Here is a 20,824-nt window from a genome sequence, read left to right as displayed (position 1 = left end):
GACAATTGATGTTCTATTGTCTTATAATGCTGGTAGAGGTTATGTTCTTACTGTTGGCATAGTTCCTAGTTGCAGCCTTTTTATCGTCCCACTGCTGGGCACAGGCCTTCTCTCACACAGAGAAGGATTGAGCGTTAATCACCACGCTTGCTCAATGCGAGTTGGTGACTGCCGGCATAAGAAAGTTTAATTACAACTTACCGCCACAAGAAAGTCTCCCTTCTTCAACCCCGCTCGGTCAGCCACTCCACCGGCGTCGACATCATCCAAATACTGTAGTGCCGGACACCGCTCTGATGGACGTAATTCCATGAGTGGGGAGGAAGCCTTCGCTCCTCGGAGGACGAAGCCGAACCCTCGGCGGGCGCGGTGCAGTACTACTGTTCTGGTCTCCATGTTGCCGTACCTGTGAAGGGTGAAATTATGTTTTATGTATGTTTAAGGTGCGGTTAACGCTTGGTGCGGCCCATGGATGGGTGTCGATACCGACACCGACATAGTTGGGAAAAGGTTGTACAGATGAAATTATTGAAAAGATTAGGTACCTACACAATTAAAAACTACACGAGAAAGTGCAGAATCTCACTAAACACAATTGATATGTTGGTTAAGACAAAAAAGTCTTTCTAGGAAGTCCATTTTTAGATTTTATTCTCGCGTAATTTAAACAACGAATAATAACGAACTTGTAGTAAGTTATTAAATTATGGCCGCTTACATATTTTTTTGTAGTTTCGAGGCAAGTTCTGCCAATACCTTATTGTAATGCCCCATTGCTTCCGATTATAAAATTTTCGGCGAAAAGAAAAAAAGGTAGTCATGCACTATGAAATGCACTACAAAGTAATTTAAAGAAGCACTTCACAGATCGCACCACAAAAAATTGTAGACCACTATTAGATATTAATCAATCACAAATTCATCTTCGTTTACATTGTCACTGGTACAAAAGAGAGCCGACCTTTGGCGACTGACCCTATGTTAACATGTTATTTATTATGTTTACAAAGTACAAGGCATTGTGTATTGTTGGGTTGTTTACAAGTATTAAATTGTGATGTCACCCAGAACCAACAGATGCTGTGCGCATATTTCGTACTACGTAAGTACCTACTACATTTCGTACTTCGATTCGTTGCTGTTACATTCAGTTTCAACTGCGTTCTACTTCCCGTACCGGGATAAAATATAGCCAAAATTACTGAGAGATACTGTAACTTCCACAGAGTGAAATAGTTTCGGAGCCTTTAGGGTTGTTTAAAAATAAAAAATGTAGTGAAAATCAGGAATTGCATAGCGTTGCAGATGAACTGTATACACACGAAGTAAATGATTTAAATACTTACGACTTTTTGATTCTAGGCGCAGTGGCACTGTAGGTCTTGCTGAGTGCCATCTCTCGTCTGCCAGTCACTCGAGAATGATGAATTGGTCCTGATGCCAACACCTGATAAAGAACGAATAGCAACAGTAGAATAAAAAGCCGTAGACAATTCATCGTTTGGGCAACAATTGGTACTCTACTGGTTCATCACGCTTGTGACAATAGAATACAGGTGGTAGGTAATAGAGTGAGTAGGTCTTTTTAGTATCCATAATATATCGGAAACTATTTTTATACCTGGTGCAGATGTTGTGTATTCTGTCGAAGTCGTACTTCTTGCACGCATTGCATGGGGAACAGCCCGCTGGCTCCAGATCCTCGCACCGTGCCTTCTAGCAGACCGTCATCTGTGGCTCCCGTCACTGTATGCCATAGAATCAATTTAGTTATAAACAAAAACAACACATGACGGTGTTCATTGAAAAATTTAGAATTACCTACACTCCGGGCTTACATCTCACCTGGTGGTAAGCGACTAAGTGTTCGAAAGTGGAACACGCTTGCCTATTCTTTTTTCAGCAAGTTTTACTTATCTTAAATATTCCTCGGAACCCTTTTTAAAGGTCATATTTTCAAGTTGTGATCCCCAACTGCATAACTTAAGGTGACTAGTTCTGATGTATGATTTCAGTTACTCACAAAATTCTTTGTTAAAGTGTTACCAATGATATTTGATTATTGGATTTTAGTATGCGTACAAAATGATTTTAATAACATATGTTTCATGATTGTATTTTAGTATTCCGTGTATGACAAATTGAATTTCGTGAGAGACCAAAAGGGTTGTTGAAGAAGTGTGATGACTGGACATTGGGACCAAGTAAAGTATCGTAGGACTCATTTAGCTACCCGAAAGGACAATTAGGATACTGTGATTTTCTTAAAACAATTCCTCTTACAGGAATAAGTGGCGAGATTTCTATTGCATTTCCGTATTTCAGTCTTGTTGTCTAAACCTACGTGTTACCGTTTCATAGTGTCTGTCACTGTACCTTCAACAATATCGCCCTGGTTGAGGCGCACATGGCCGGGCGTGGCGCCGTCGTAAGGTTGCAGACACACGACGGTGGCGCCGCCGTGCAGCGAGCACGTGGTGTCGGAGTTGCTGGTACCCACGCCGCTAGAGTCCGATATGATGTCGCTCGTGTCTCCCGCACTTTTATCTGTTGGGGTTTGTGTCGCTCAACGGTCAGTGTATACCATCCTTTGAAATTGAAACGGTTACGTGGTCCAAAGTTAGGACATCTTTTTTTGATCAATGCATGTTGTAGCTGGATTAACTGTGTACTGTGTAGGTCAAGTGCCAACGTTTGTGAAGGACACACTTGTTGGACAGAGGATTTAAGCGTGTATTTTGTCGTGACCGGGACACTAAATACATGTTTTGGACTTAATGGTCTTTAAAGATTGATTTTCGAATAGGGTAGAGTCGTTGTTACATTGTCTTAAATATAGGAATCTCTTAATAGTAACCGTATTTCACTAGGAAAAAACAGTGTTCGTACATCCTACATCTAAAGGGGTATAAGAGGAAAAATTATAAATTTTGTCGTAAAAGGAAGCGAAGAAGCGATTGATGGGTAACTACATGACATATAGGCACATAGAACATGCAACGAAGTGGACGGGCGATGTCGGTGCATGGTGATGGTTGTCAGTTGTCACATGGGTGGTCGGTGCCATGTTCCGCAACCTTGGACCTCGCGGTGGAATATAACGGAGAATGGATGTAGATACAACAACCAATTGAAATGATTTGTCTTGATGTGGTGATTTATTAGGAGTTGGTTGTTGTATCTACAAATGGTTTCGTTAGTTTCCATCGCATTTGAACCTTGTCAAGTTTACCTGTGAGTATACTGGCATCGTCCTCGTGGCTGGGGTGGCTGGCGTCACTAATGCTGGAGGAGGCCGAGGAGAAGGGTCTCTCTAGACTGCAGGGAGACGCGGTGGGTCCGGGCTGGCGGCGCAGCAGCGTGTCTAGTTCGGCGGGTATGCGCGTGGATGACGCGAGGGACGACCTGTCCCCCGCCGTCCACCAACCCCCCCAAGCCGCAGACCGTCTCTTCGGATTGTACCGAGGAGGTCCACGGAACGGCACTGAAATATTTTATTTAGCAACCGAACAAACTAATAAAGGAATCGTGCGTCAAACAAATATCAAGAAAATAAACATCAAAATCATTTGACGAACACAAGTTGTATGTAAAAAATAATAGTGCGATAAAATATTTTGGTATAACAACTATTGATAACGTGTTAAATACAATATATACCTTTAAACCCTTTTAATATTATTAGTGTTTTTTTTATATAATCTATGTTCGGTTAGTGATATTTTAATATATTAGCGCAGGTATCCAAAAATACAACCATCACCATTATGATATTAAGCAATGGAATAGTATAGATAGAACGGATGACGCATGCAATAATAGTAGATAGAATAAAAAATAAAATATTTACACAGATACTACTTAATATAAATAGTATGGTGTGTCGTTTTGTACATACATACAATACGTTTTTGCTGTAAAAATAAAAAATACTAAAGCGTTGCACATACAAAATAATTTTCGCATTAAAGAAAACATGGATTATTATATCGATCATAACATATTGAGAGCGGTAAGCTGAAATCGAGTATGGTCTATGATACTTTGAGAACTACGACCCTAATATGTTTTAATGTTTTATGCACGTTTAACAATTTATGCCAGAATTCAGCCAACTATGTTAATAATAATGGACAACACACAATCGATTTAAGAATCCATGTAGTTAAATAAACACATAAGGTATGAAGCTCCAATCAAAGCCATGCACTACAGCACCAGGGCCGGACTCACCGATTTCTTCGGCTTTGTAGTTCTTTATCACCTCAGCCAGATCTAAGTTGCCGGCTATTACTGCCACCTGGGGATTTTAAGTGTTGTTTGTGTCAAATTGGTGTTTTGTCTAGGACGAATTTTGGGCAATGTTGCTATAGGAAAAAACATGACCTTTCTAATAATGTTGCGGGGTTGAAGTGGACCACTTATTTAAAAAAAAACTGTAATTATAATTCAAAATCTAGGTGTTCAATTTGGAGAAGCATTCTCTTTAAAATGTCTTTAGTAAATATTTTTTTATTTACTGGCTCATTCAATCACGTTGCTTTTCCATTCTCCTTTCATTGCTCTCGTATTGAGCACTTTTAAATTTTCCTTTCCCAGATTTCCCAGACAATTTACCTACTTAAAAGATCCTCCATTACCTGATAAGGAGTCTGGTTAGCGAAGTTCAAGGCCTCCTTGTCGCAGCCCCTGAACAGCAGCTGCCGTGCACAGGAGTCCTGCGCGTTGACGGCGCACACGTGCAGCGGAGTGTTGCCCGACGCGTTGCGGCTGTTCATGTCCGCACCGTAGAAGAGAAGGTGGTCTAGGTGCTGGACTAGACCGTTGCGACATGCCTGGAAGTTACGAGAAGGTAAGGAATTACAAAAGAGTGTTATTACACCTAAATCAAAAGTAAAAGTCAATCATTGAGTAGTGAAATCTCGCAGAACAAAAATATATGCGGTACAGTCCCATAAAGGTACCGTTGAGTCTCCGAGTAGACATGGCTTTAGGATCCCAAAAATGGTTTTCTCGGAACCCTGTATTCAGGAAAAAGGTAATCTTTCATAATATCTATAATTATCTTTATGGTGACTTTAACGCTCAGGTTTGGTTTTTATATACAACGTCTTACCTGATGCACCTCCTGCCATCCTTGTAAATCAGTAGCCCCGATCGTCGCATGATCATGCAGCAGAGTCTCACATAACAATGGGTCAGTTTTGTTTGTCACAGAAAGATATAATGGCGTCAATCCTTTCCCGTCTTTATAATTAGGTGATGCTCCAAGTTCCAGTAATGTCTTCACGGCTTCTAGAGAGTTCTTTTCGATAGCCCTGTGCATGGCCGTGCTGCCATCTTTAGTCCTATAGTCCAGGAGAGCTCCTCCGTTGACCAGGGCTATTAGAACTTTGCCAGGTGATTTTAGGCCGGCTGCTATTGTTAGTGGTGTTTCTGTAATGGGAAATGGGTTTGAATTAGTTTTATTTCTTTTTAATGACCTCTGAACAAAATTTTCCATGGAATCGAAAATATTTAATTTGTATTCCATCCATACGCAGAAACATAGCATAGCATAGCTCAAACTGATGGCTTAAATCGATGTCACAGTATGCCTTTATAAACGCTTATTGAAAATTCCTTGCTATTGCTACCCAAGAAAGTCGAGTACATTACGAATTTCCTACACGGTTACATCGGCTTAATAAATTTCAATAACAATGACCCGTTTTATTGAAATATTGATGTAAAGAATGGGACATTTAAATCACAAATGATAAATTCGTTGTTCGACAGGAACAAATATTTCAGGTTGGTTAAACTTGGTGACGTTAATCGCAAGATTATCCACGGCTCGGTTGATACGGCTCTTACAATAGGTAAGGCGTGTTCAGACGTTCAAAACAGCCTTGAATTAAATGCCTGAGCCGTTTTTGGTAGTTTTGTTAGGATGATTAATAGTCCTGTTGATTTGTTATGTTAGGATATGCGGTTCATTTAAGGTGCGAGTGAAGGTCTTGTAGCTTTTCCCGATATTGCAAATATCACATCCTGATACTAGTGCATTCGCTGTCGATAAAGTGATTCTTACTAAAAATGGACATGGTAACAGTGTAGCTTATCTTTTCGGGTGCAATAGCGCCTTTAATCTATAATTTAATCTATGCGATATCAATGTATTATGTTTAATTGTGGGTAATCCTGTTACAAAGTGCAATAAATGAACTTAGTTCTGTAGGTTAGTCTACTTACATTACAATTTTTTTTTTGTAGTCCCTATATTATAAAGTGCAGCAAAAGTAGTTAACGTAAGAGAGGAAGTCGTGTCAGTGCAACTATTCCAACTTCAAAAGTAGGATTTCATTCCGGAACCTTCCACGCATTCGAGGCCGCGGCCACAGTTGTAACTTAAGCCTTATTAGCTTCGCAGGTAACCTAAATGGAGTGCAGCTTGTCCTTTCAGAACAACTTGCCTTGAATAGGTAACTGTGTCTTAGTTCCAATTGACGTAATAATAAGTCTCATAACGACCCATGCATAAAGGCACATCTAAGCTAGACCTTTGTGACGTCATAATGGTACTTCACAAAAGAGGTATGGCACTAATTAGTTCTATTGAAACGTCTGAGGAGACGTAATATCAAAAGCTTTTGCTGGTAATGGGACTAAAGTGCCATTGATTTCTCAGGAGAAAATGGTCTAGACTGGAATCTGGATTATTTTGGTACATGAATACGTAAGCCACGAGTGGCATTGTTCTCTTGTCTGTGTTTACTAAGTAATTGTACTCCTGGGAATTTGTGGTTTGAGATGTCATTGTTCTCATGTTTTGATTAGGTTGAGATAATTGGTTTACTAGACCTCGAACGCTGTTCTGATGTTTTGGTTCCTAAGGTATGATAAAAAGCCTTTATCTAAAGCTTACTTAGTTTTCTACCGTTCGCACAACCTAACGAGCTTTTTGTGGCAGACTTCAAATTTTTCAGGATAGTATTTCTGGCAAGATTGCAAGAAGTTATAATCTCATTTATTCGGAAGGAAGCCGACTGCAAAAACTTCCCAAAAAAACACAGTTGCCACGAAGATTAAAAGTCACGATCTAACACTAATCTGTCAACTACAACATGAGTAGGTAAAGATCTCAGAAAACGTTTCAAACCGCTTTTGGCCACTAACAGTAATCTGTACACACCCTTAATTCTATTTTAGGTACTACCAGAACAATAGTAGATAAGAATCAGTATGTAAATGAGAACGGTCGTATAACTCGTATATCATGCGGGGTTGCCAACTTAGCGAGAGAATGACCGAGCCATTCATGGCTGATCCTAAGTGGATGAATGAATGTAATATCCATGGATAACAAAATCACTAGCGGAGATATCATAACGGAAAACTTCCTAAGAAAATAGCGCGTCAAAATGGGTGTTTGGGGGACGGGAAATGTTACTATCTCCGCCTATATACTCCTTCTTTGGAATCTGCCCATTTTTTGTAATACCAATAATCGTCGACAGATGTCTCAAAGAACCCAGAGGTCTTGTTACTTTATTCATATCTGATCGTTTTGGTCAGGCCTACCGTGTGTTACCTGACCTACAAGAAGGCCTACCTACCTGCCTTATGGTATCTCTGCTCATCTTTCCTTACTCCCTGGTAATATCAGATAGCGGATGTTATTAAGAGGTCAATGGAGGTGTGAGGATGGAAGATTTAAATTGTTTTGGTGTTGTAGCGGAACGGGTTATGAAAGAAATTGAGTGCTGTTTGGTAATTGTAGGCATTGTTTTCACTGATAGGGATGCTTGTTGTGTTATATTGATGGACTTTAACAAGGTCAAGTTACTCCATTGTGAGGCTTTGCAAAGTCAGAAATTAAGTCTTCTTCACTCGAAATTTTAGGGTCGTCCATGTTGGTGTTTCCCTACGATGGCTACGATAGTAATCCTAGCTTATGTTACTTAATTTCATATTATTGAAACTCTCTTACCGCCAGTCTCCTGACAGTGGAAGTTGGGGTCAAGTCCTTTAGCGCAAGCCTTAGTGATCTTGTCGATCTGCGCATGCGTCACGTGTTCTAGGAAGCGCCGCAGGTTTGCGCGGGAGTGCAGCGCCTTCAGCGTTTTCTCGTCAAGTTTCAGCATTTTGTATACTCGCCGCTTGTATTTTAACTGGAAAAGTGATGATAAGTAGGTTAGCATTCTGGAATATCATAACGATCGCTGACTTTCCTTGGATATAGGTACCTAGCATAGGATTGAGGATTAGGAGTAGAGAAAAGCTTCAGTTCAGAATTGGACGTTTCATATTCAAAACGATGATGGTGATACTAAATTATAATCGTGTGTGTGTAGCATAAACACTATAGTTACTTGATCTAAAGATTGGATCTTTTGAATCTGGAAGTCTTTTTGGAGTCTATAGAAAATACAGCAATGCGTAGATGAATAATGATGTGATTACCTCAAGATATCCAACAGGTCCGTTAAAGGGGTAGTCTCCAAGTCTCCGCTCCTCATCCAGAAACTTGCCGGCTTTGCCGTTGACCGGTGGGCAGAACAGACCATAGTTGAAGCTCTCCTTCAACTCCTGGAAACAAAGAAAGAAGTCACATTAGTATTGTTAATATCAGTAGATATTTAGCCTGTGGTGTAGCTCCATTGTATACAAGGGCAGGCAATAGAAAATCCCCCACGGATGCCTAAAAAAATATGATGCCATTGAATAAAGGCTTCGACAGAATTTTATATGAATAATTTCAAAGAAATTAAGGTCGTAGGAAACCGTGTTACCGAGTAATAGAAAAGTAATACATCAGATAAGACAGTCGCATGTCTACAACCGCTTAGGGACTTGCTCTTCATTGGAAAATCGATATATAGGATAACCTTGACATCGAACCCGTTCCCACTGCCCCTTGGAGGGTTATAAATGGGGTTAAGTGTGTGTTGCCATAAGACGTCTCAATATATCAAGTAGCCTCTTTATGAAATTGAAATCGGTGCCACAAAAACGTCTGTGTTTATCATTGTTTAAAAAGGCTTACTGAATAAAGTTGTTAGTGTGACTGTTTGCATATTTAAATAGACATGACTGTATACATGGTTTTGCTCTAAGGATACGCTATTTATTTTCATCTTCATGCCTTTATACTAAAGAGCTTCCATGCAAGTTATATTTCTATTGAGATATCCCAGTACATTTGCACTGTGCTTTCACACAAAAGGTTTCAGTTGTTCGAATATTTCATGCCACCTTCCGTCTTAAAGAAGAACGTACTCATAAAGTACTGTTGTACACAAGCATTTATCACGCAGGTCGTAATACAAGTTAGTCCTCATACGAACGAAGATCTATTCTTAACCACACAGTGGTATGCAAAGCTATTTATAAACTTACGCGAAATAATAAATCACCTGTCTTAAGTACAAAACATTAATTATATTCTTAAATAACGAAACAAAATTAATAGAGCTTCGGTAAAAGAGATAGATAGTTACAGTTGCATGAAGTTGTTTGCAATTTATTGTAAGGACTAATAGTTGGTGCTGTGGGGTATCAATCACTTAATTTTAAGTACACAGCTTTACTATATGGTTATGTCGTTAAGTTTTATTGATGAAACATCGAAAATGTTGCGAAAAGGCTCTTGTAATCCTTTTTTGGATCAATAGAAAAAAGTGTTTAAAAGTATTTATTTATTTATTTAAAATACTTCTTGCACAAATAGTACAATGGCGGACTTAACGCCTTAGGCGTTCTCTACCAGTCTACCTTTGGGTGGCGGAGATAAAGCGTTGGTAGGTGCAAACAAATTGTAAAATAGAGAAAAAAAAATGAAACATACACCTACATACATTATAATACACAAATAAATTATATTTATATATAACTATATAACTATATAAATATGTACACTACATAAAATACTTACCTACATATCAACAATAATAATTCGGAAGGGAAATGCTGTTTATGCTTCTGCCAATTTACCAAGATAGTGGTCACGAAGTACGTAAGTAGGTACACGAAAACCTACAGAGATGAGTAAAAAGCACGTGACACAGTTAATCTCTAATGAATGAGAAATAATAAGGAATAACCTATCTGACATGGACAATATTTTGTTACAAAACAAAAACAACCAACATAAAAACTTTGCCCTGGATTCGACACGAGTAAAAAGCACGTTATAATGTAAAAATCTTGTCCGAAGGTTTTAATTGTGAAAATAAATCCATTAAACATTGTGTCGTATATTTAAATCAACGTTTTAATTTATACGTATAATGTGTTTACAGACAATGAACAGATACAGCCAAGCATTGCATTGAATTCCAGCGGCTGCTTTTATTCCGAATTCTGATATCTCTATAGGGATTCAGATAATTAATTCCAGCCGTAATCCTGTAGGAAACGAGATCCGTCAATTATATTCTTAATTAAATTAAAATACATTTTAAAGATTTTAATGAACAGCTATTTTCACAAAAGACTGATCTTTGAAACCGACAAAAGGGTCCTTATCGAGTGTAGTCAATCATAGTCAGACTTAATTATGAAAACTAATGTCCCAAGCTCTTGGCTTCATTCTGTATGACTTCATCACTAGCCATATACCCAGATAGCCAGATAGTTAGGCCACAGGCCGTGTGTTTAATGATAGCTCGTTTTGCATGCGGCACGCGATTAACATCAAAGGACCCGACTGTCTGAAGCAATTGGTTAAGCAAAAAAACAAGCTGTGAAGATTATAAATGATGGTGGGCGACGTTGCGAGATTTGTGCAGTATCGGATGGTGTTTTTGATGAGAATTTGCATAAGGTTAATCGTTTTTACGATGCATCGATGTATTTCTACATTGACGACGAAATTCTTTCGTTTGTTGCAAACGTTGAACAACTCAAAAAGCTAGCGTAACTGAAACAAGCAGAACCAATTTGTCACGAACAGCAAACTAGTGAAAAACACTATTTTTGGTAAAGTTATAACGAGGCTTCCTAGCAAACAAATCACTGGCTTGACTGGTCTCTAACGAAGCAAGATATATTAGTAGTGACACCGCGATTGATCGAGGCTCGCCAGCCAGAACAGATTGCTAAGCTGCAGGTCAGTCAGATACCTCCTTATAAATGGACTGGCCCAAGTTATTTATGGACTTTCAGACCTTACAACTGTCTGATGATAATGTTAGTTCTAATTACGACGCTGTTCCGATTGAGATCTTAGATTTTGAATGATTGCTTTGGAATCGTTTGATAATAAATTTCTTATTTTGTTTAGCTTTTATTGGTTCTGAGATGATTGAATTTTACTGTAAGTAGATAAAGTAACAATAATATAAAAGTTTGTGAAAGAAATTGTATATTTATGATTTTTAAAATAGATGCTTGAGTATAAAACGAAAAGGCAGACTTGCCAGTATGTGACTAATAACAGTAGCCTATCCTATCCAGATATTCTCCTAAGTAAAGCTCTTAGTAACTTCGACAATTTACTTCGGCCTTTGTTTGATAAAACATTTTAAGCATAATGGAAGCTGCTAGAAGTTTTTGCATACTTCGATTAAACATTTCCACATTTAAAAGAAACGCATTAAAAGCAAACAGAATACACTTAAGAATACAATTGAATTGAAAGGATTCATCACGTTTTTCCCATTCGTTGCTTGCAGAACTAATTTATTTGCAGTGCAGAATAAAAACTCAGCAGTCCAGTGATAGATTGCAGTTTTTCTGGCCGCCAGTGTACAGAACAAGTTGAGCCACTGTTTGGAATACAATGCAGTTCAGATTAACGGGCATGATATATCGGTGAAGCGTCTTTAACGTAACAAGACTAGGATAACTTATGGCTGTAGGATTCAGCCAGTTTAAGCTAGAGAAATTGTTTGAACTTGAACTTGTGGAAATGATAGATGCGGTGCGAATGCTGTTTAAATAGCTTGCATCCTTCCTTTGGCAATATATTTGAATTTGAATGGAATCCGAGGTGACAGTTAAAAAAAAGATAAAAAGCCAAGTTCGTGTAGGTACTGTCAGTATTAAAACAGTGCCTTATATTATTATTAAAACAAAAGACAGTTTGAAAGCAAGTAAGTAGTATATACAAAATTGTTCCAGAGCTTTTATAATATAAAGTCTTCTTTGTCGTTGACTTCATAAATGTTGTTACGAACTTCGCAAGTAGATATCGTTCTGTTCTATTTGCCGAGGCTTGTTGTTCTTCTTATAAACTTCTTACATACCTGAGTTTATTCTTACATAGTTACCTACTTAGTTGGAACTTTTTCAATGGTATACTTGGTGTGTAGCAATCTACTACTCGTACAAGTAGTTTCTTAGCCTAACAGTTAGGTCGGCCGATTTCTCCCAGTTTTACAAGCTAAACGTGACGATAAACGTCCTATACAATGTCTGTAGTGCTCAGACCGAGATTTTTGTAAGGAAATTGCAGTGGACTTTGTGTTATGCAAAAGTAACTTAGAATAGGTAACTGAGAATGTTCTTTAATCGAATAACAGTTGCAATAACATTTTATAAAAACTCTTCTTTTATCGGTCTTTCTGTAAGAAATATTATCATGGGTTCAGTGATATTCCATGCATTAAATGATGTCATTACCAACTCGGATTTGAAATTATTTTATCATTTGTCATAAGGTGACTCTTGAAAATATGACTTGTCTCTCGAGGTGTCCCACAAACCCAAAATAATTAGCTTCTCAAAACCTATCTTGCTACGAATCCAGAGTAAGACAAGAAACCATCAGATTATTACCTACATCAGCCAAGTTCTATTCTCAAAAATGAATTCTATCTATTTTAGAAATAAGACATATTTTGCAATGTGACCTAAACTGGAGCTCTGTGAATTTAGAAGGAATTTTGTAATATCACACGACGTACATTCGAGTAGGTAATATTAGCCCAACGTTGTGGAAATATCGGAAAAATGTGGTGACGTCACGGGTGTATGAAACAGCTTACGATTTGAGGTTGCTGCCAATATCTTTAGATAAAAATTGTGTTTTAGTAAGAAGATAACTGTTTTTTAGATGGATGCGAGTTTATTTAAATTATGTAATATTTTAGGTAACAAGCAGGCTTTTTAAAAACGCTCAACCAAAGTAAAAATGTTATTTTGTCACGCAATTCGTGATTAAGTGTAGCGCCAATGATTAAATTAACCTTCGTAATTATCTTAATAACAGTTTTCCTTAAACTTTTCAATGGAACTCCGGCCACATCATCGTTTTAAATAACTTATCGTATTTCAAAAGCAGATTAACATGTGGACATTACCAATATTGGCGGGAATTAAATCCTTATCGTACGTAAGCCAAGGATTACTCTAGATATGGGATTAATGAGAGATAAGATATGTATCGTTACACTTATCTATGTAAAGGAGCCATTTATCAATATTTACTATATGTAGTATAGTAGCCTTAGATAGCAATTATAATCTGCAGAGGAATTTAGAACGGTCAGATATTTTTGTATGTTCACCAAATTCATCATTAGGAGGTATGACATTTCTACAGTGACCAATGAGCCCCTTTAGAGCATGTGTCATTTCCCAAAATGGCCACAGCGAGAAAAGGTTATACATAAAATGTCAAATACAGTTGACATTCCCGCATACAGCCTTCCAATTAGTGATGGACATATTGGCAACTGTAATGAACGCCGACCTCTATTCTGCAATATTCCAATGTTCGTTATTCAAACACGTAGAATAATGACAGCTCACAGACAATAAATCTAACTTCGCCATCAAGATTTTGGTTTATGGTTTAACTCATTTCAACTATAACCTTACAGCAGTATGCAAAGATGTGAATAAAGATTTCAATAGAATTCTCTAGAGTTGAAAGTTGGCCAAGAAGCCTCGGATTTCCATGAGAAATGAGCAATATCACCCTTAATTTATGGGCCATAAACCAGTTCCGTTATCCACCCAGATAAAAGTCCATAGAGTGTAGGAAAGTCAGGAATGGGCGGGTAGATTAGACAATGCGTTTGCCATTAATATTTAGAGTAGCTTTACTGCCTACTGACAGAACGTAGGTGTTTCTTCTCGTTGTTGATTGGTTAGGGTTGGTGCTTACCAAGAAGTGGATTTCGCAATTTTGAATATTGATAATAACAGTCATGAATTTTTATTTTTAAACATACAATATGTAATTTTTTAAGTAGGAAAAGGAGATATTACTTACTTGGTAATAGCAACTAATAAATTGTAAGAACTTTCAAAATAAACTTACGGAATTAAATGACATCTAAAAAAATCGTGTTAAAATAATTCAGCAATTTCACATCATCCCACGAAACTTTAATTACCAACACATACATACTAAAGGACCAATTAACATAAACGAAACATCAAATCCGAATCAAACCTTCAAGCAGTGAAGCAACATAACAATTAAATCTTAACAATAACATCTCAAGAACTTCTCTCTGCCGACTGCGACAACCCTGTCAGTCACACACGACAATTATACCACGTTTTAGCATACAATAGAGATGTCTACAGTCTACAGTCTACACTCATTCCGATTGTAGGTCAGTAGATTGATTGCTTGTTACTCAGTGTCGCTTCTATCAGTATTTATTGACTATAAATGTTTAGGCTCTTGAAGTGGTTGGGTATCACAAGACGATATGAGTGATGCCTGTTAATGTGACATTAATTGATTGGAGATTGAAGGAGTGGGTTTCGTAACAGTTTTATGGACACCACTTACAAGTATTAAGGTTGAGTCTTATTTGTAGTACGGTGTTGTAGATAAGACAAAAGATGCGCACACATTACCCTTCAAAACGCTTGCTATTCTCAACAAAATGAGCCGCAAAATTCTTCTCAGCCTTTGAATTCTTTGTGACGTTATTTCCAAAGAATCCAGAACAACCTATTGGACAATTAGTCGCGGTAACTGGCACATTATCTACGGAAACGTGACTGCCACCGTATTATCGCCATACTATTAGTGTTTACTGCGAGCTAATAGAATACATTGTGTCGCTTTGTATTATTGCCGTGTTAAAGGTTGCGCCAATAAGATCTGTATCATGATGCAGGTTGTATTGTAGAAAGGAGGAAAATTGGAGAGAAATTTATTGGGTCGTTTGTTAACTGAAAGTGGGTTAATAAAGCACGACTTATTTTTAAGTCCTTACTTCTTGTAATGGAGGCATTTTACTGCAAGAAATATTCGGAGGAAAATGGTCTGAAAGGTTGGCCCCAGATCGAGATTCAAAGATTTATTGAATTCCAAAGTGAACCTAGACCTATAAATCAGGAAAACGTCGAACATGAAGATCTAACCAATTAGAGTGAAAACCAAAAATACTTCCACTATTCCGCGGTATAGTTTTGCATGTGAAGGCAGCATTAAAGCATCCTTGTCAGCTTAGAGTTATTCGTACCCCGGAAAGGCAGCTGAATACTTACATATGTTACGAAGTAGTACGATATAATAGTGACATGGAGCGTTTATTAAAGTTTCGAAGCGCAAATGGGGCCATTTGGAGTAGTGCGGGGAAGCAATCAGTTTATAGCGGTCCGCGGCGCGAAGATATTGATGTGCGGTCTGCGCGTGGCTGACGGACCGACCGAATGGACCGTGCTGAGTTTACACTTCACGGACACTCGAGCCAGCAGCTCACCGTCTTGAAGATGCCACTCAAGAATTTATTACGACCATTCGAATGCAGTTTGTTGAGGCTTCTCCTGTTGATATGTTTCAAAGAATCTTTACAACATTCTCTGTTTACTGGCAAACTCTAAGCTCTTATTTAAAGTTTACAAGAAAAGAGGTGTGTATAAACTCTACATGCTTGTTTTCTCAGGGCCCAGGAGGATGTAGAAGGTGGTCTTGATAAGATTTTCTCACGATTCTGAGGGTGTGAGACCACACGTCGTGATAAGTCTCATCGGAAACGAGTCTTTTGTTCAACGTAACATAACCGCTTTGCAATAAGTAGTCGCATCCGCAACTGTGCTGCTATTTTGTAAACTGGTTATTAATCTGCGAATAATCCAATAGTATGACTGTTCAGTGAAATGAATCAGATAATGGTAAATTACTGTTATCAGGATTACACATACAGGATATAATTGGTTACTTTTGTGTCATCATTTATTAAATAGACTACCGTTATTAAATTAAGCTGTTTATCTAACAGGATATTACCACAAAAAAACTAAATATTTCATTAATCACTTGCATTTCGACTTGCGCTAGTAACTGTCGCTCAAAAGAAGTCGTTCAAACGGGGCTCAAACACGACCTAAGTGGATCATTGGTCAGTTGATAGATGTGTTTTGTCACATAGGCACGAGCCTTAGATACGGTGTGGTGATGCTCAAGCCACGCCGAGATTATGGGTCAATTTGTATCATACACTGAACAATTTGATTCTAGTTGCTGAAGTTGAGAAATACGTGGAAGAATTTTCAAAATGCATGTGGAATGTAGGTTTAAAAAGCTGACGTATTTTTCAGGCGTTTAGTGTCTATAAAAAGTAGGAAGACGAAAGCTGAGGAACCCTTTCATCAGTGTCATCATCAGCCTATTTATCGCCCCACTGTTAAACAGAATCCTTTTCTCACATAGAGAAGGATTGAAGAGTTAATCAGGGAGTATTTTAAATAACGAATTTCAGACCAGGATTTTTTCTATCAATTAATTGTTCGTCCAAATCCTGTTCGTCACATACCTTCGAGATGAATGAGCATCTATCAATGAACACAACATCCGTAAGAGAAAGTAGCGTGATGAATCAGTTGTAGTAATGTACTATCAATGCGTATGTGCTTGTAAGACTTTCGATAGCACGTGAGCCCAAACCGGACTAGTGTGAATTACTATTGTATATTGTTAAATCGTTCTACTGACTTACTAATGTTATACGTGCGAGAGTTTGTTCTCGTTTTTGTTCACAGTTAGATTTTTTTACCAACTTTGATGTAAAAACAGAATACCTACTATCAAAATCAAATCAAATCATCTTTATTTTCAGGCATCAATGGCCCATAGATCTTAAAAACTAGCATACATATATTATACAAAATTGTTAGTATATAAAAACTTAAAACTATTTTAGTAGCACTTCACTATGCACTATATCACTGTGGTCCTGTGGCATTTAAATAAATAAATAAAATAAATTAATTAATACAACACAGTAACGGCTTAATTAACCATTAATGGTGCCATTAGTGGTACCCAAATTGACAATAATTAGGACTGTGCTGAGTAAAGAAAAGCTTGTCATAAAAAAAGGGTCCTAAAATCAGGGTACGACCTAAGTACACAAGCTTCCACTCGTTTTCATGAAAGAGAAACAAAATCAACACCACCAACAAAAATATTAGTTTCTTGGGAAATAACAAGACTATTGTCTTCTGTATACATATATTCTACAATGTGTTCAGTTATTAAAGCAATCAGGAAAACTTCTCAAGTCATACATTTAACTAAACTCCGTCCCACTTAACGTAAGAGTTAAGTAAACCGCTAAACGGAGAAATGGGGACCTTTATACAGTTAATGGAATACCATACTAGGGTATTATAATGTATGGGCCACGACACTTGTTAGGGATACCATCATTTGCAATTACTTTGGGACTGTTTTAAACATTGTTGTTTGTACAGCTATGTACTAAATAAATTGTGTATTGTTTTAATAAATAATAATTAGTTTTTTGTATGTAGTTATATGGAGTAACAACGGATGTCAATTATAAATTAATCTTGACAAAAAAGTATGTTCTTCTACATATTTGTAAAACTTATTTAAGTATGTGTCAAAACATTAAGTTCTGAAGCACTTAATGATAGTTTTTGTCTTAATGTTTACGGAAGATTGTACTTAATGGAAAACATGCAAATTGTTAATGCAAATTGTTAATGCAAGTGTTACGCATCATACTTGCCTACTTACTGCGCAGTATGTGGTTGAAGATTATTAGATCACCAGGTTATATCGTTACTCTTAATAACTTACTTTAAGATAATAATCTTTAAGATATAATAAATCTTGACACTGAGATTAGCGCAGGAAACTCATTTTTATCCAATAAACATTCAATACAACCATAAATATTAGCCTTTTATTTACCTATTAAAATGTCTACCACAAACCTTTAAAACTACCTTAATGTACCTACCACTTCATAATACAATTACTTGGCACCATAACCATTAATTATGTCAATGATTATTTACTGCAGTCTTTATTAGTGCAATCGGGTGGTAACCCTAATTGCTATAGATCGTAAGAGTAATAATAACAATAACGGTGCTGGCCTGCGCGGGCGCATGGCATCGCATCGCCTGGATTTGATAAGCATCGTGACGTTCGATTTGCACGAGTCCGATTGTTTGTTCCAACTGTTGTTGATATATTAAGGCTTGGCTGTGTCGGATGAGTAGGCTAATAATGTAGCGGGAATTTTCAGAATATTCTAGTTATAATTTAAACGATTGTAAGGATTGATTTTTATTTTGAGACGCAAGAGTTTTTCTAAACGTAGGTAGGAAAAGGGGTTGCGAAGATACAGCCAAAGCCTGACGGCCTGCAGGATTGTTCTGAAGAGTTACCGCGGCGCTGGCGCACACAAGGGGTTCCAGATGAAAAAACAACATAACTTAAGCATACTGATAAATATTTTCAGAATAAACTCGTAGTAAATATTAATGAGTTCTTATATTACCTGCCAACATTTTCAAAATTAAGTTAGTTAAATTAGGAGTGTTAATGGATTCAATACCGCATTGAAGAAGCAGTCAATCAAGACAGTTAATTACAAGAATAGACTATATTCTCCAGTTTCTGGACTATTCAACAGGCAGTTGTTTATTGTCTAGATATAACTAACTACAGGGAAATCTCGGTCGCTAGCCAGTTGTAAACTTATAATTGATATCTGACCCTCGAGCTGTTCAACTAAGCGACTCTGATACTATTACAACTTTTCCTAGTCCTATTATCATGGTAGATTAATCCTAGGAGACTGGAGTAGTGAGTTAGGCTTTACATATTATAGGAATGGCTATTTTAGTGTTGTTTAATTGTTGGATTTGCCTCATACATTATACATTGCCTTATATTAATTGGTACGAAAAAAGAGGCTCTTTATGGTCGAATGGTGTTTTTTTGTTAGTTCGTTTTTATTCACGGATTTTCCTTTTTCAGTCACTTCGTAATTATCTTTATAATAATCTAGTCATTTATATCCACCTTTTTAATAAAACTTGACACATCTACTTAAAAATACTACTTAAGTACTAAACAGCCCGATGGTCTCTTGGCAGTTGCTAAGTTTCAAATGCCCAAGCTCATTTATTTCCAGAGAATTTAACATCAAGAACATCTATGAGTACACTTGAACTAAACACAATGAAAAAGAACAGAGCGTTAAATATTCATCACATTAACAAGAGAGTCAGTTAGTCTTCGCCACAGGATATCTAATTAAGTACCTCACGAGCCCTCGGAAGCTCCAACTTTTAACTAGCTTCATAGAAAGGTATTACTATTAGTGTACTGAGAATACTTATAATGTACTGTATAGCTTTTGTCTGCAATGGTCTGTGTATTTTGAGAGTACGTTGATCTCATACTAAGTTATTGTTAAGTAGAGTTTTAAGTTGCCCTTGCAACTTACGAATGAAATTAACTATATATTTAAGAAAAGTTCTGCATATAGATTCCTATTCATATGAGTTTATTACTTTCTACGTCACTTTGTAAGACCACTTTAAAGCCAAAAGATTTATATCCCAACAGATTTCTAACACACCGTACACGGATGTCTCAATTACTATGAAACAACTTCTTTTATCTTAACTTCATAGCTACGTATCGAATTGTTAATAATGTTTTATAAATTTTTATTTCCTACAAAGCCGTGGATCGGGAGGAAATGTTATCCTGTGCGTGACAAACGAAAAGTATAGTCTATAGTCGTTGATGGCTTTAACTTACAAGGAATTGCGTGAAAGAATGTTAAGAACAGACACAATAAGAATGAATTGATAGAGGGCGAGGCTTTAAGTAATTCGATATTCTTAGGCCTATACAACTGAGAATCAAAAGGATTCGTGTTTGAAGACAGAGTGATTTTAAATTAAACTAAAAAGTATGAACTAAACAATCGTAGTGTGTGTGAATGATATATGTCTGAAGCAAAATCCAAAATTAAGCTGTTGACTATTGGTAAATCTTGCGCCCACTCATCGTTAAGTGATAAAATGGAAGAATTAGCCTTTAAACATTAATGACAAGTTTTGTAATAAGAGGAAATAACAGCTTCTTAACGAATCATATTTCAACAATAGTTCCCAATTAACCTCACCAACAAATAAACAGTCTTAATTACGAATCGATTTCACGAATCTGCGTGTGGCCGATTCTTGCACAATTTCTTGACGAATTTCATCCGATGATCGATGTGCAAGTAGGTATCGATACTTAAGAATCGGATCGCGTTACAATGCTTGTGTCCAGCGGTGATTGCTTGCGGCAAGATGGTGGCGTTGCGAAACGTACCGGTTTGTGGATTTGACCAAATATGATGTTGTGTAGGTTAATGCTGCGTGCCTAGATGCTTTATATTTTAGATATTGATTGAGAGGAATATTTGATGAAATATTTTATTTTTGTGATTTTTAAATATCAACATTTGATTATTGATCTCTGTTAATTAAGTAATTCTAGTAGGTACAAACTCCCCAATGTCTATCTAATGTTAGTTAATACTTTAGTATGTATACATACTTTAGTATGTATTAAAATGATTAATAAGGTTTAGATATAGAAATTAAA

The 20,824-nt window shown here is 37.1% G+C and overlaps 1 protein-coding gene across 9 annotated transcripts in view; it reads right to left on the bottom strand.

Moving 5' to 3' along the window:
- Window positions 1-20,824, bottom strand: part of LOC124632830 (SH3 and multiple ankyrin repeat domains protein 3) — a 213,414-nt gene that overhangs the window by 10,034 nt on the left and 182,556 nt on the right. For 6 of the 9 annotated variants that reach the window (XM_047167805.1, XM_047167808.1, XM_047167804.1 and 3 more), the window contains 10 exons: window positions 8,446-8,571; window positions 7,973-8,153; window positions 5,117-5,436; window positions 4,641-4,835; window positions 4,234-4,300; window positions 3,233-3,484; window positions 2,377-2,547; window positions 1,622-1,746; window positions 1,347-1,447; window positions 202-406 (listed from right to left, as the gene is read on the bottom strand). In XM_047167805.1, the coding sequence (XP_047023761.1) occupies window positions 202-406; window positions 1,347-1,447; window positions 1,622-1,746; window positions 2,377-2,547; window positions 3,233-3,484; window positions 4,234-4,300; window positions 4,641-4,835; window positions 5,117-5,436; window positions 7,973-8,153; window positions 8,446-8,571 (1,743 nt within the window). The remainder of the gene's footprint in view (window positions 1-201; window positions 407-1,346; window positions 1,448-1,621; window positions 1,747-2,376; window positions 2,548-3,232; window positions 3,485-4,233; window positions 4,301-4,640; window positions 4,836-5,116; window positions 5,437-7,972; window positions 8,154-8,445; window positions 8,572-20,824) is intronic. The other 3 variants (XM_047167811.1, XM_047167812.1, XM_047167809.1) reach the window with 2 other exon arrangements.

The sequence above is a fragment of the Helicoverpa zea genome, chromosome 8, assembly GCF_022581195.2.
Source record: "Helicoverpa zea isolate HzStark_Cry1AcR chromosome 8, ilHelZeax1.1, whole genome shotgun sequence".
Classification (NCBI taxonomy): Eukaryota; Metazoa; Arthropoda; class Insecta; order Lepidoptera; family Noctuidae; genus Helicoverpa; species Helicoverpa zea.
The sequence above is the reverse complement of the archived record's forward strand: the minus strand, read 5'-3'. Positions and strand labels throughout refer to the sequence as shown.